Here is a 14,076-nt window from a genome sequence, read left to right as displayed (position 1 = left end):
GTTTAGAAATTAAATCAAGACAAACCTTAGAATAAAGGACATTATATAAGGTTTGTTTAGAAAATTATTAGTAAAAATAGGGATACATATTTACTATGTAAAATGATTGTATCTGATTCAGCCGCATTTATGCTTAATGAAACATTATTTGTAAATCCAAAACCTGATAAAACAAAAAAAAAGTTTGAGGAAACAAAAATGTAAAACTAAATCTAGTCAGAAATAGATGGATATAACATTCTAAAATTTATATAATAGTACATATAAATTACAGTTGATTAATAGCTGTACTTGCAATTCATTACCAAGTTATCTTTTGATATTGTAGCTAAGACCTGTATGACAGCCAATACAAAACAAATGTTCTCACTAAAACAAACACCGATATAAATCACTTTCAACTATAGACCTTTCTGTTGCCCTATTCAGAAATGTCAAAACACATTTCCATCAGTGCAGAATTTAATTTGCCTCAGTTTTATTCCTAAGCATGTGAAAAGATTTGTTTAATTACAAGGAAGTTCAGTTGTATTAGCTATTTACAAGGTGAATGTAACCTTGAATGCAGACTTAAACACAAAACGGTCTAAGTATGTGCATGTTATTAAATCACTTTAACAAGCTAAGCTAACTAAATTATGACAAACGCGAGAACCAAGGACTTGTTTTCTGATTTTTGAAATACACAGTATTGTAATATGAGTAATTGAAATTAAGTAGGTAATAAAGGGCCATTAAATATTATGTAATAGCCGATATTAGCAATATTCAAGGACTTATATAATATACATAGTCAATAAAGGAAATAATTTTACAATATGTATACAGGGCTACCCAGACATATGCTGCACAACATAAATCGTATTAAACATTGTACTTGAAATATAAAGTAGTTGGATGGTGGAAATAATTGCTGGTTTTACATTGAACAGTTTTAAACCGAATATTTTCATTTATATATGAATAGAAAAAAACAAGATTGCGTGTTTATCACCTAGCCCCCTTGCAAAAAAACCTATTGTGATTTTGCTGCAGAATTAGGGTTTTCCTTTATTCAAAACTAATCTTGTTTCGAGTTACACAAAAGTCATGTTATCCACTTTGTTATGTAGTAAACACTACATTCAGTCAAGGTTTTAATATTTGTCCCGCAAACTTCACTTTATAAAAGTCGTATACATTTTGATTGAACGACAAGTTTGATTGCAATAGAAACTCGTATTTTTGTAGGTTGTTAAGGTGATCATATCACATGCGCATACTAACAAGGCTGTCAATGCGTGCTAACTTTTGCTTTCAAGGGTACACTAAACTTGTGTTTGCAAAAAAGAAACTACCTAATAATTTAAAGACCTCATTTATGATTTTTGGAAAACTTGTCATCAGAATGAGATAAATTGTGGTCAATTATATTTTGTACTCTATGAAATACTAAACATGTTTACAAAAAATAAACAGAGAAATGATTGAAGCTGAATCATAATCGTCTCCGAGGGTATCACACGCTATGTAGTCAACATTTCGATGTTGAAGTGTTGACATGAATATCAATAATGTGGTCATTTTTATAAATTTCCTGTTTACAAAACTAAATATTTCGAAAAGCTAAGGACTTTCTTATCCCAGGCATATATTACAATAGCTGTATTTGGCACAACTTTTAGAATTTTCGATCCTCATTGCTTTTCAACTTTGTTCTTGTTTGGTGTAATAAATATTTTGAGCGTCATTGATGAGTCTTATATAGACGAAACGTTCGTCTGGCGTTCTAAATTATAATCCTTGTAACTTTGATAACCAATAAACACATTACCTATATAATGGAATTGTATGCGACTCTCATACAAAAGAGAGTTTTGCCTAGTTATAAAACCAGGTGTAATCCACAGTTTTCTACATAAGAAAATATCTGTATCAACTAAGAAGGATGATAGTTGTTATTCATTCATTTTATGTTTTTGAACTTTTGATTTTGCTATTTGATTATGGGTTTTCCATTATAAATTATCCTGAGCGATTGGTATGTTTGTTATTTCACTTATACCTCTCATGACTACCTTTTAGACGTAGCTGAATTGATGTACACAAAAAAGACACTTAACCAATAATATCGATGCCTGCGTAATGTTTGAAACTCAACAAAAATATGTAATATGCTCGAAATTCTATCAGTTTCAGACTACTTTACATATTTCTCAGTGTCGTTGTCGAGTGGATTCAGAAGCTGATTAACTGCCAATTCTTTTTGATATTGCTGTAATTGCGAATAACTCACAAGCACAGATCATAAAAACTTTTACGAGAAGACACGAACGACCACCACCACATTTCAATCGCCAGCAATACTAAAAAAGAGTTTTATATATTATGAATAAATTAAATAAAAGAAACTTCAACAGAAAACATTTAAACCCTAAGACAAAAATCATGGATTTCTACCTTTTTAAAATGCAATTATTGTGTATCTCCCTAAATCAAATCGTAAAAATTCTCTATCGAATATGTCTTTTTAAAGATTTGTAACTTGTTCATGCACGATCGCAAAGTTCTCATTATGCGCATAGCTACATCGGTTGGACGTAGGATATAAAGAGAGTTGGTAAGATTTTCCTTTTTCTTTTCTCTTTTCAGGTTTCCATCATTTAAATAATTTTTGATATTAAAGTATACTTAGATAATGTGGTACATTTACAAGTAAGACATGTTCCAATTAAAAACAATGTAAATAAAAAGCTAAATTATGGGATGTAATGCAATTTTAGATTTCCATATATTCATTTGCACAAACATACTTTTGTATATCATATAAACAAAACTTATATTCAAAATATAAAATTGTAAATGAATTATTATAAATTGCATAGTTTGCCATTTTGTACAGTGACATTAACAATGTACGTATACTTGTGTTAATGTGTTTTATATCTTTTTTTACTAAAACCAATGGAAAAGAAAATGTAACATATTGAAATGTCTTTTATTTGATATGGTTAACGTGAATGTTGTCAAACATACATGAAGCAAAGCAACTTATAAATTAGCGAATATAATGCATAATTTTCTATCATTTCTAGTTGAATTATTAGATCTGCTTCATTATTTACGGAATAAAATCCGAAGATGAAGTTATTAACGTATCGTTCGTAATAATATTAATTTTTCCTGAAGTTTTAAACGCCCTACTGATATTCACGTGTCCTGAAATCTTAAAAACCTTAATGATAATTATTAGAACATTGGTATGTAACAATAACAGATTATACGAAAATCCTGGACATTGACCCATAGGTATTTTTATGTTTCAATTGAATTGCTTGAATTGAATAGGAAAACAAAAATGAAATTGTTACTTACCTGGAACTTACTAGTTGCCTTATATAAGTGAGGAATAAAAAAGAAAAGAAATTCGAGGGTACACGAATTCATAAACAAGCATGTGACTAAGATTCTTTTTGACTGTCAGAATCTAGAAGTGTCTAATTTGGGATGTTCGATAAACGTTTACTTTCCATTTTCGTTAAGAACTGCTAACGTTACAACAGGTTATGGAACATATTATCAAATAAATGCATTGTGGAGATACCCAAATAAAATCGATCCAGCACGAAACTATACATTAAATTTTTATCATATCTTTTTTTTGGCCATTTGAATGTCTTTTCTGACAATTGTTTTATTATCATCGCGTTATTTTCTATGTGTATATAAAATCTTAAAGTTGAGAATCAAAATGGGGAATGTGTCAAAGAGACAACAACACGACAATAAAAAAAAACAACAACAGAAGGTCACCAACAGGTCTTTAATGTAGCGAGAAATTCCCGCACCCGGAGGCGTCCTTCAGCTGACCCCTTTACAAATATATACTAGTTCAGTGAAAATGAACCCCATACAAATTTCCAAATTGTACAAATATATAGTATTCCGTTGATTTATCACCTAATCAAATACACAACTAGTGCATGACAGGCAAGTTAACATATCTATTTTTCAACACGGAAAAAATAATAAGACAACAAAAGACTGTTTTTAAATGAATATCTAATATTTAGTATTTAGAACGTAGGGTACCTGTAAAACTTCCTGTTCGAAAATCTGTAAACAATACATTACAAAGCAATCTTTGAATGATAAAACTTCTCATTTTTTTGTAACACATGATTATTGTTATGTTAATGAACTTTAAGGCCAAACCAAATTTTTAATCTTAATACTGCTAACACTAACAATCGGAAAAACATTTCAAACACAAAAATTCATAAGTTACTTGTACTTGACCTCCGATTAACAACTAGCATAGTGAATACCAAGTATATGTACAAAATCGTTTGAATTGGCATGATATGCAGTAATATTTCAATTTAGATTATACATAGTCGAGTCGTGAGATCTAGTGTTTTTTTCTGTATTCATAAAAACCATAGACCTGTTGTATATGATACATTTACATCGTGGAAAATATATTGTCTAACATGCGTTTGTCGTTAAATTTTCGAAGGGTGAATTTTGATTCGAACGTAAGCGTACGAACTTTAAACGTGGATTTTAAGAAATGTTATTTTTTCAGGCCTTTTCCAATTTGTGGGGAACAAACCGTCATTCGGTCTGGCCTATTCCATTTAAAAAAAAATTTGCTTAATAAACACAAATGTGTCACTTTATTGAACTCGAAAATACGTGCATTCTTTGTTCATTAATGCTGTTGTACTGTTTTACTGGTTTGTATTTGAGTAGTGGAAGCATCTGGAGTCGTGAATGAGTAGGTACAACACTTTATTTACAGAATGAAAATATTTCCATGTAATCAAAAGCAATGGCTTATATTTTTCACTTGAATACACTTGTTTTTCATAACCGGTGTATGGTTGTGTCGAACCCAAAATTCATTCAAATTAGAAGGCATTAAAAATTTTGATTCTGTAGTCTTTTATATCAGTGTGCAATTTGTTTATTTAAATTATTACCATATTATCTAATTGAATAGAGTCGTAACGGGGGATTTAGATAAGATTGATTAATTGGTTGTCTTTATATAGATGATCAGAGTCAATATCATTTCTTATTTTATGATTCTGCATATACACATGTACATAGCTGCTTTTAGCAATTTCAAATTACCGTCTTTTGACTCTGGATTATATAACTTTTTGACAGGTTACCTACTATGTGGTTACACATCCTATTACTCAGTCAAATAAGAGCAACCAACAAAAGTTAAATCAAACATATAATTGGCGCAATTTTGCGGGAAAGTTTACTGTTTTCCGATAATATTTTCGTGTACAGAAATCATAGAACGGGCATTTCTTTCCAAAAATTGTACTGTTTGTACGCTTGATTTTAATTATTTCTCTTGCTCTTACTTGACCGAGTTCCAGGATGTCCTACTACAGAAAATGTAACCTGTCAAGAAAGTTTTAATTCCGTGATCGAATGTCCGTAAGATGAAAAAGAATGTTCTGCTTTGTGACATACATACGAATGCCCAACGTAGATACAATTATACTGTCTTTGGAGTAGATTAATCGGACTTTCCATGAATGTACGCACTGATTAAAACAAAATATTCTCTGAAACATACATTATCAAGATGATTTATTTCTTGATTTTCAACATATTTGTTACGTATGAAAAAAACAATTTGCATTCATATAGAAATCAACTGTGATACTCGTCTTACCAACCTACTATTCAAGCATGAACGTTAACGTTTTACGAAGAAAAAAAAAGAAGTTAGCATTATCCTTTAACTTTACATTTCGCTATAAAGATGATGTTATTTCACTTAAAAATTCAAATTCAATCAGTTCAACGTACCGTGCCCATTAAACTTGAGATAAAGGATACAGAAGATAGAATGAAGTCTGCGACATAAATTCACTTACATCTTGACTTGGACAATGAGGGTCGGTCGAAAACAAAAATTTTCAACATAGGAATTTATTTTAGCATCCATATTATGAATTTCCCATCTCAATAAAAATCATTCAAACAATACCTACATACAGAGTATATAATTGATCAGATATTTCAGGCCATGTATTTCTCCTATCCTGATTTCCACGATTAATTATTATTGCGCACAAGGAAACTATTTAACCAAGAATGTCTAGAACTGAAGTTGAAATAATTTCCTCTGTATTTTTTTTCCGGACGCAATCACATGTTGGTTGATCGTTATGTTGCATCTGGCAACATACCACAATAAATTCCTCTATCAGTTCTTTGTAACGTTTTATGAAAATTTACAAAAACGATCTACTTCTTTGTAAAATCGTTTGTGTGTGTAATGCACATTACAAGTCCATAAATATATACAACTTTCAGAAAATTGCATGTTAACGTCTTATAAATTTAGCCAATACACATCCATACCCCTTTTTGCACCTGACCCAATCACTCTTTCCATATCAAAATCAGTTAAAACAAAAAATCCAAAATTTATTTCAGCTCTCGTCAGTCATATCAACCTTATAGAAATAGATTTGTATAAGAAGGGAAAAAACACTTTTATTAAAGGGAACTACTAGTATATTATGTGACAATGAAAAGCGGGATCATTAGCTCTGTTCTGAGGATATCTTTTGCACAGTTGACGACGGAAATGTTCGAATTGTCGACACTACAATCCCGCTCCTTTTTCGCCCAAATAGATATACCGAATTAGACTGCAGACAACCTGGGTTGTACTTACAGGAGTAAAACGATCGGTAGATAATGTCGTTTGTTTTTCATGATGGGTTTTGTATACTGTTGTTTTTTCTCTATGTCTTTTTGCAGCTATGGTGTCAGTTTTTGCTTGACCTTGAATGTCCGTTTGGTATCTTTCGCCTCTCTTTCTATGTGAAGATTTGGGTATTATGTCAGTGTTTCCCGGATATTTTTTTTTTTCTGCGTAAACAGATCAGATATTTATAATAGCTTACTCTAACTCATCATAACTTTACAGAGGCAAATTAAGGTTTGATGAAGCAAACATCATGTTAATTTCTTCTCTTGTTTAAGACATCTTGGAACAAGACAAATGTTTCAAAATCTAATCAGTATCTTTATTGCCATTATCATAACATAGTTTCGATACAACGATTTGCATAAGTTGCAGATACTTTTGTACTGAAGGTTGTCTGTCTTTTTCTTTTACCTTGCATTATCTAACTTGTATTAATTATTGGATATTTAATTTTTCCTCCAGTTGGTAAATTACTCTTTGTAAACCAAAATGCACTAAGTTGTAGAGTGTAGGAATGCCAGGCTTTACTGATGTAAAGAAAGTGTTCCCAATAAGACTACAATCAACCATTGAACAAATGTCAATACACAACTATAGGTCAAAAATTGATCATCAACAAAAAGTAAAATCTGTTTGAAACCTGAACAGTATCCGAGTCTATTTACGGTAAGACTGACACAATTTACTAAAAACGTGCCCCTTCCTTAATAAACTTTCATATGTAAGGTAAGATGATAACATTATATGCTTCTGATTTCCAGTTCTACTGCTAACAAGTTTCGTAATTTATGTTTGAATAAAATTGTCTTTCAAAGATGAAATCGCCACACTCATTTAGATTAGATTATTCTAAGGACAGTCCTAGTTTCTCTTTTGTAATTTTTGTTAAGAATTCCCTGGTCCTCATGTAAATTAATATCGTTTTTATATGAGCCATATTTCGTTCTGATTTAAGCACTAAATTGCGATTCCTATCAGTCTAAACCCGTATTTGTTTTCTCTCGATCGATTTCTGACTCTCGAAGAACAACACTAGTATACTACTGAGTCCTCTATTTACAGTCTTAAAAATTAAGTCACACATTAACTAAATGCTTTAATTTAAAATGATATAAGATGAATTTGGAGATTCTACATTAATCAATGGAGGTTTGATGTAAGTTGAATAGACTGTTAGTTTTATATTTTATATTTACGTTAGTACAGTTTGAATTAAAGAATGGCTCAAAATAATCAAGGCTATGGAATGCAACCACCCCAACAAACAATGGGAAGAGAACCACAAGTTCATCCACAACACCAACAACAGATGACCACTGTAGTCGTCAACCAACCAGGTGTGATGACTAATCCTCTGTTGGTTGGCCATGTTCATGGAACCAGGGAATGGACCACTGGGCTATGTGATTGTTGTTCTGATGTTGGTAACAGTACGTATCACAAGAAAAAAAACAAGATTATTTGAAAAATCCTATGAATTGAATTTGTGATAAAAAGTATGTGTATTCTAATTCGAAAAAGTTACAGGTTACAAATCCTACCATGTCCCCGACTTTTTATGAACAAGTTGTTTTTACGTCTTCAACACTGAATAATTCTTTTTGAATTTTTCAAAACTTTGGGTCTTGTGTTGTTTGTGATTGATGAAAAATTAGTTAATTTGCCTCTTTTGTCATCGATTACAATACAAAAGTGATTTATAGTAAGTCAAATAAGTATGAATTCTGAAAAGTTGCTGTGGTTTAGTTAATCAATAATAGTCGTATCATTTGTTTTTCCAGTTCCAACATATGTTTAGAAGTTTCGTACGTTCAATATATTGCTATAAGATAATACGTTAAATACATTGCTATATAGAGAATAATACATGGCAAAATCCGTATCATATGTCGTATCATCCCGAGACATCAATATCAGCCCAAGGGCCTTTAGGCCCGAGGGATGATATTGGTCGAGGGTGATACGGCATGTGATACAGATTTTGCCATGTATTATACGCTTTATCATATGTTTCAACAGAAGAGTATTATATGAACTGTTTTCTGATTCATAACACTGGGTTACCTTCAGATCTACTTTTGTCTTGTTTCAATGGCCTTAAAAAAGAACTACTCAATTACTAATCCGAAGCACCTTGGTTACCTTACAATTTACGTGCTGTTGTTTTAAAAATATTTTGTTTATTTTTGTATTTTTTATAGTTGCATTTAGTGTGCCAAAAAATAAGATTTTTTTTTGACGTTCTTGACGTCACATACAATATGAAAACGACGTTCGTGACGTCACATACCAAACAATGACGTCATAAAAAAAAATTGAGGAAAATTTTTCATAAGCAAAAAAAAAACCAAAACTGACTTTATGTAAAAAAAAAAAAAAAAAAAAAGTAGGGGTGTGATAAAGGGTAGGAGTGCGATAAAGGGTATGCGATAAAGGGTAGGGGTGTGATAAAGGGTATGCGATAAAGGGTGTGCATCAAAGTTGTGCGATATGGATTAAACTGCAGGCTATTTATCGCATATGCAAAACTACTGTATTTACTACTAAACATATGATAAAAGATAAGATCATCAGATAGGATGTAGGTTTTTTCCGACCTAGTCGGTATAATTTCGGTTTGTGCCCTTTGAACGTAACTATGGCAACAGAATCCTTTCTGTGATTGGACAAAGTGCTGTCATGGTGGGTGATTTGGTTGTGTTTAAAAAAACGTCTGGTTAATTATGTCGTGATGGGAAGCAAGTGTTAAACTAAAAATATCTGAACTAGATCTTACGAAGATTTATATTTTTATTAAATAATTGTTTCTCCAATAGCTCTTTGCATCCATGACAGCTGTTTATTCGTTACAATTATTAGCTGTATTTGGCAAAACGTTTTTGAATTTTGGTTCTCAATGCTCTTCAACTTCGTCCTTTATTTTGCATTTTAAACTTTTTTGAATTCGAGCGTCACTGATGAGTCATTAGTAGACGAAACGCGCGTCTGGCGTATATACTAAATTTGGTCCTGGTATCTATGATGAGTTTATTTATATAATATTTAATGTAAACTTTGTTGTACGAACGTACATGAATTTTATAACGGACCTACGCATGTGAGATTCCTGTGGGGTTTTGGTGAATGTAAAAAGAATTTTAGAAAGATACGAGGACCGAGCATATTGAACACAAACATAGAAAACGTTATTCATATTGAGATTTTTAAATTAAAGAGGTCCTGCATCATTAAATCATTGTGCTTCTGAAGGTTATCGAAATGATAGTTTTAAACATATACTCAAATTTGAATACGTCGGATATCTTTTTTAAAGATAGTTCTTGTTTATCATATGAATTGATAAATAAAAATATGACGTTAACACTGAGAACCCAGTCTATCCAAAAGTATATAAAAATACCTAAATCCACAGCAAAATCTCACGAAATCCAAATAATGTGGTTCGCAGTGTTAGATTCTCTCACGGTTTTGAATGTTTTTGATAAAGGGATAGATATATGACTTAAGTAAAGTACTATATAAGTATTGCATAAGTACAGATCGTTATTGTTATTTTTATTTCATATTTTTATGTATTGATTTTAATATATTTTAATATTTTTTCTAAATGTTTTTGATTGATTGACGATTTCTTAATTGTTAGTTCACAAATACAGATTCAGATATTGACTTAGAATATCTTAATTTTTTTATAACATACTAAATTACAAAAAAAATCATACGAAAACTGTTTCGAATTCACAGACTCTTTATAATGTAGTCGAATGTCGTGAGCATTTTATAATAGACGCCATCTAATTAACTTTCTATATGGTTTTCGAAATCTTTTGTAGGTCATATGACCTGGTACAGTACATGTGTAAACATGAATACAAATATAAATTCACTGTCAACCACGTGACAATTTACAGTCATGCTGACTATTTTCCTAGTATTGTTTGATTTCAAATACCTAAACACGCTTTGATCATGTGTAGCCCATCCTAGATGAGAATTGAGGTTCGCATGTTCACGTATTCAAATGAGTTGCTGTATTGACTTGTATTTCAAGATTTTATCATCGATGTGGGTGAGCTTATTTTTGATATAATTGACCCAAAACTGCCTGCATATAACGAAGAAGTATTTAACAAATTTGTTTTTATTGATCTTTGAAACTAAACTATAAAGTCACTTCCTCAGTTTTGTTAACTTCTTAAATAATACCTCTAGCAAACCTGTTGAAATTAACATAACTGACGGCGTATTAATGAGGTGATGGCTAAAGTTAAGACAGATGTCAAATATGAATCCGATTTCGTGTGATGTCATATCACTCGTTATATTTTTATCAACGTATTTCAATGAGGACGAACGCCAATGGGTGTCACTCGTGGTGAATGATCTGATAACCCTCCATAGCACTTGAGATCACACCTGAAATTAGTGTTGTTAATGGGTGATCAGTATTGAGTTTCTTAATTGAATGTTGAGAAAAAAACAATCCACCATTTTCTACATTTGAAAATGTCTGTACCAAGTCAAGATAGTAATCAAAGGTACCAGGATTACTATCTAGTACGCCACACTTGTGTTTCGTCTACATAAGACTCATCAGTGACGCTCAGATCAAAATAAATGTAAAGCCAAACAAGTACAAAGTTGAAGAGCATTGAGGACCCAAAATTTCATAAAGTTGTGCCAAATATGGCTAAGGTAATTTATTCATGGGATAAGAAAATCCTCAATTTTTCGAAAAATCCTAAGTTCTGTATCAGGATAAAAATGACCATATAATTGATATTCATATATATGCGCATGGCAACACCGAAGTGCTGACTACTGGGCTGGTGATATTCTCGGGGACGAAACGTTCACCAGCAGTGGCATCGACCCAGTTGTGTTAATAGTTATCAAAGGTACCAGGACTATAATTAAGTACGCCAGACGCGCGTTTCGTCTACATAGCCCTCACAGTTGTTGTTCATTCGTTTTTGTTTTTGTGTTTTGTCATTTGCTTGTGCCATGTGATTAGGGACTTTCCGATTTGATTTTCTTCTAAGTTCAGTATTTCTGAGATTTTACTTTTTGAATACTGTTATAAGTCGTTTTTTTGTTTTTGAGATGGCGTTGTCCGTTTGTTTCAGAATACCTTTGGTATCTTTCAAATTTGTCTAGTGCAATGTAGTAGCTGAAATCTAACAAAATGAAAAAGTCGAACAAAAGTGATGTCACAAATGCTAGCTCCGTTTTCATGACCACCCCTTATGCGACAGGCGTAACCAATTTGTAAAATGCATTTATAGTATGTCTATTCCTCAATAACGATTAAATACATTTTCTTGATGCCACGCTCTCAAAATTTCTAATCACTGTCTTTGTAACCATCTCAATTAACAATGTGTTCATCGAAATGATTCGAATTTAATTGAACGATGCTAATGTCATTGTATGACCGTTTTCTTGGAAATGAAAACAATATGTAGAAATTTTTGAAGGATGCCAATTATCCAATTTTTTGTTGTTCATTGTGTGCCAAGTAATACTATCATTTTATATTTAAGGTTTTTATGTGTTTTGCTGTTATTGTTGTGCTATCAGCTCAATTGCAGCACGCTTAGGTGAAAATTGTTGCACTACCTGTTGTGTACCTGCTGCGGAAATAGGTATTAGAACAAGAATCAGAACCCTTGGTGCCATAAGGGTAGGTGAAAATAAATTTTAGTACGCACATTCGCCTGCATTTAGAAAAAATCTCTTTAGAACTTAAAACAATTTGAAATGAATAAACTTAGCCTATCAACAGTATGATTAATTAAGATGCATTAAATTCAAAGGTGAGCATACTTCGGAAGGCATATATTTAGTATTCAGTTTGGCGACAATTATTCAAATTCTTAGCACAAAGACATTATAAATGCAAACAAAATCATAAACAATGTATGCCTTAGTGTATGTTGATTAGATCTTTTTTTGTAGTTTTTATAGTTGCTTCTTTTATATTTCAGGGTGATATGTGCCATGACTGCATAATCATTGCATGTTGTACTTTATGTGCTGCTTGTCAGGAAACAAGGGAGTTGAACGCTATGGGACTTTAAGGAAGACACATAAAGACTACTAGTATAGATATATACTTAACTAGATAATAAAGAGTGTGATAGTTTTACGATTACCTTTATAGCTAACTACTTATATTTACTGTTTTTGTGGTGATACATTTATTTATGACAGATTTAATTGCTTTAAATCAGAAACTTTCAATTGTTATTATTTTCCTCCTAATACTTGATTGTTGTCTTGTTTCTAATCTAACACTTGTGTGTCAAACGTAAATTATCCTTTAATAAAACAATACAAAAGACATATTTCAAATGATGTGTTAATACATTGTGTTATATTTGCAGTGTTTCGTTTGTCATTGTTTGAAATGTCGATAAAAATTCTTAGTCACGAAAATAAATTCACTTTGAGGCAAACGATTGATATGTTATAAAAAAAGAGCAGTAACATAGCAACGAGAATCTCAGAAGTCGAAGGAAAATGTTTTAAAAACTTAATTACAAGACCTAAACGAATACAATGCACTTTCTAGACCACTTATGACTTATCAACACGAATCCCAAAAAACAAATGTGTGATCTCAGGGAGCTATCCTGACACGCTGGCAAACCTAGCTCGTCTAGCGAATTCACGGATGTAATGAGGAGTATCAGTCGGTGATTTCATAAACAATAAAAAAGAACGACTTTATACCATGAATATACAATTAAGATGTTACACAGAAGAAGATTACAAACAAGACAGAAAAGAGAACTAATCGAATCAAAACGTTAATTCATCAGTTCATTGCTCGCCGATACAAACATACAGTAGACAGACGTCGTTTAGTTAGAGGCACTAACTCCACTATTCCATTGAATCGTAGTGTTGTACATTTAAAAATGTAAACTTGTAGCCTTGAGATATAAATTAATTCAAATATGAAACACGTATAGTAATGCAATCTTTTTTCAGTGGGTACGCACGTTGTGTATATATTTGACCCTTTTGTAATCGGGAGGTTTCGTCTACATGTTATATAAGAATTTACGGAAATATTCACATGATATATTATTTTTTGAAGCATAATGGAGATTAATGTCTCTTACCTTTCTGCCCTTCAATGATAGACTATATTTCTTTACATTCAAAGACAACTTCGCCAATCTAGAAAAACAACTACGTTTAAGATTGGCAAAAATGAATGGAAATATTTGACACTGTTTACACCACAACATTTTATTGGAGTGCAGATAGGCCGGTACATCTAGGAAAGTTGTATTGCATAGCTGAACTTTAATATAAGATAGTTATATATATACCTT

The 14,076-nt window shown here is 31.6% G+C and overlaps 1 protein-coding gene across 3 annotated transcripts; it reads left to right on the top strand.

Moving 5' to 3' along the window:
- The first annotated feature begins 2,522 nt into the window (after nucleotides 1–2,522).
- Nucleotides 2,523–13,073, top strand: LOC134686547 (placenta-specific gene 8 protein-like). Of its 3 annotated transcripts, none has more exons than XM_063546214.1 (4): nucleotides 2,523–2,599; nucleotides 7,932–8,160; nucleotides 12,274–12,413; nucleotides 12,718–13,073. In XM_063546214.1, exons 2-4 carry the CDS (start codon nucleotides 7,950–7,952, stop codon nucleotides 12,808–12,810), a joined length of 444 nt encoding a protein of 147 aa, XP_063402284.1. In that variant the 5' UTR covers nucleotides 2,523–2,599; nucleotides 7,932–7,949; the 3' UTR covers nucleotides 12,811–13,073. The 3 variants fall into 3 exon arrangements, with proteins under 3 accessions (XP_063402284.1, XP_063402287.1, XP_063402285.1); XM_063546217.1 differs by having other exon boundaries at nucleotides 2,527–2,599; nucleotides 7,937–8,160; XM_063546215.1 differs by having other exon boundaries at nucleotides 2,552–2,595.
- The last annotated feature ends 1,003 nt before the right edge of the window (nucleotides 13,074–14,076 follow it).

The sequence above is a fragment of the Mytilus trossulus genome, chromosome 10 (genome assembly GCF_036588685.1).
Source record: "Mytilus trossulus isolate FHL-02 chromosome 10, PNRI_Mtr1.1.1.hap1, whole genome shotgun sequence".
Taxonomy (NCBI): Eukaryota; Metazoa; Mollusca; class Bivalvia; order Mytilida; family Mytilidae; genus Mytilus; species Mytilus trossulus.
The sequence above is the reverse complement of the archived record's forward strand: the minus strand, read 5'-3'. Positions and strand labels throughout refer to the sequence as shown.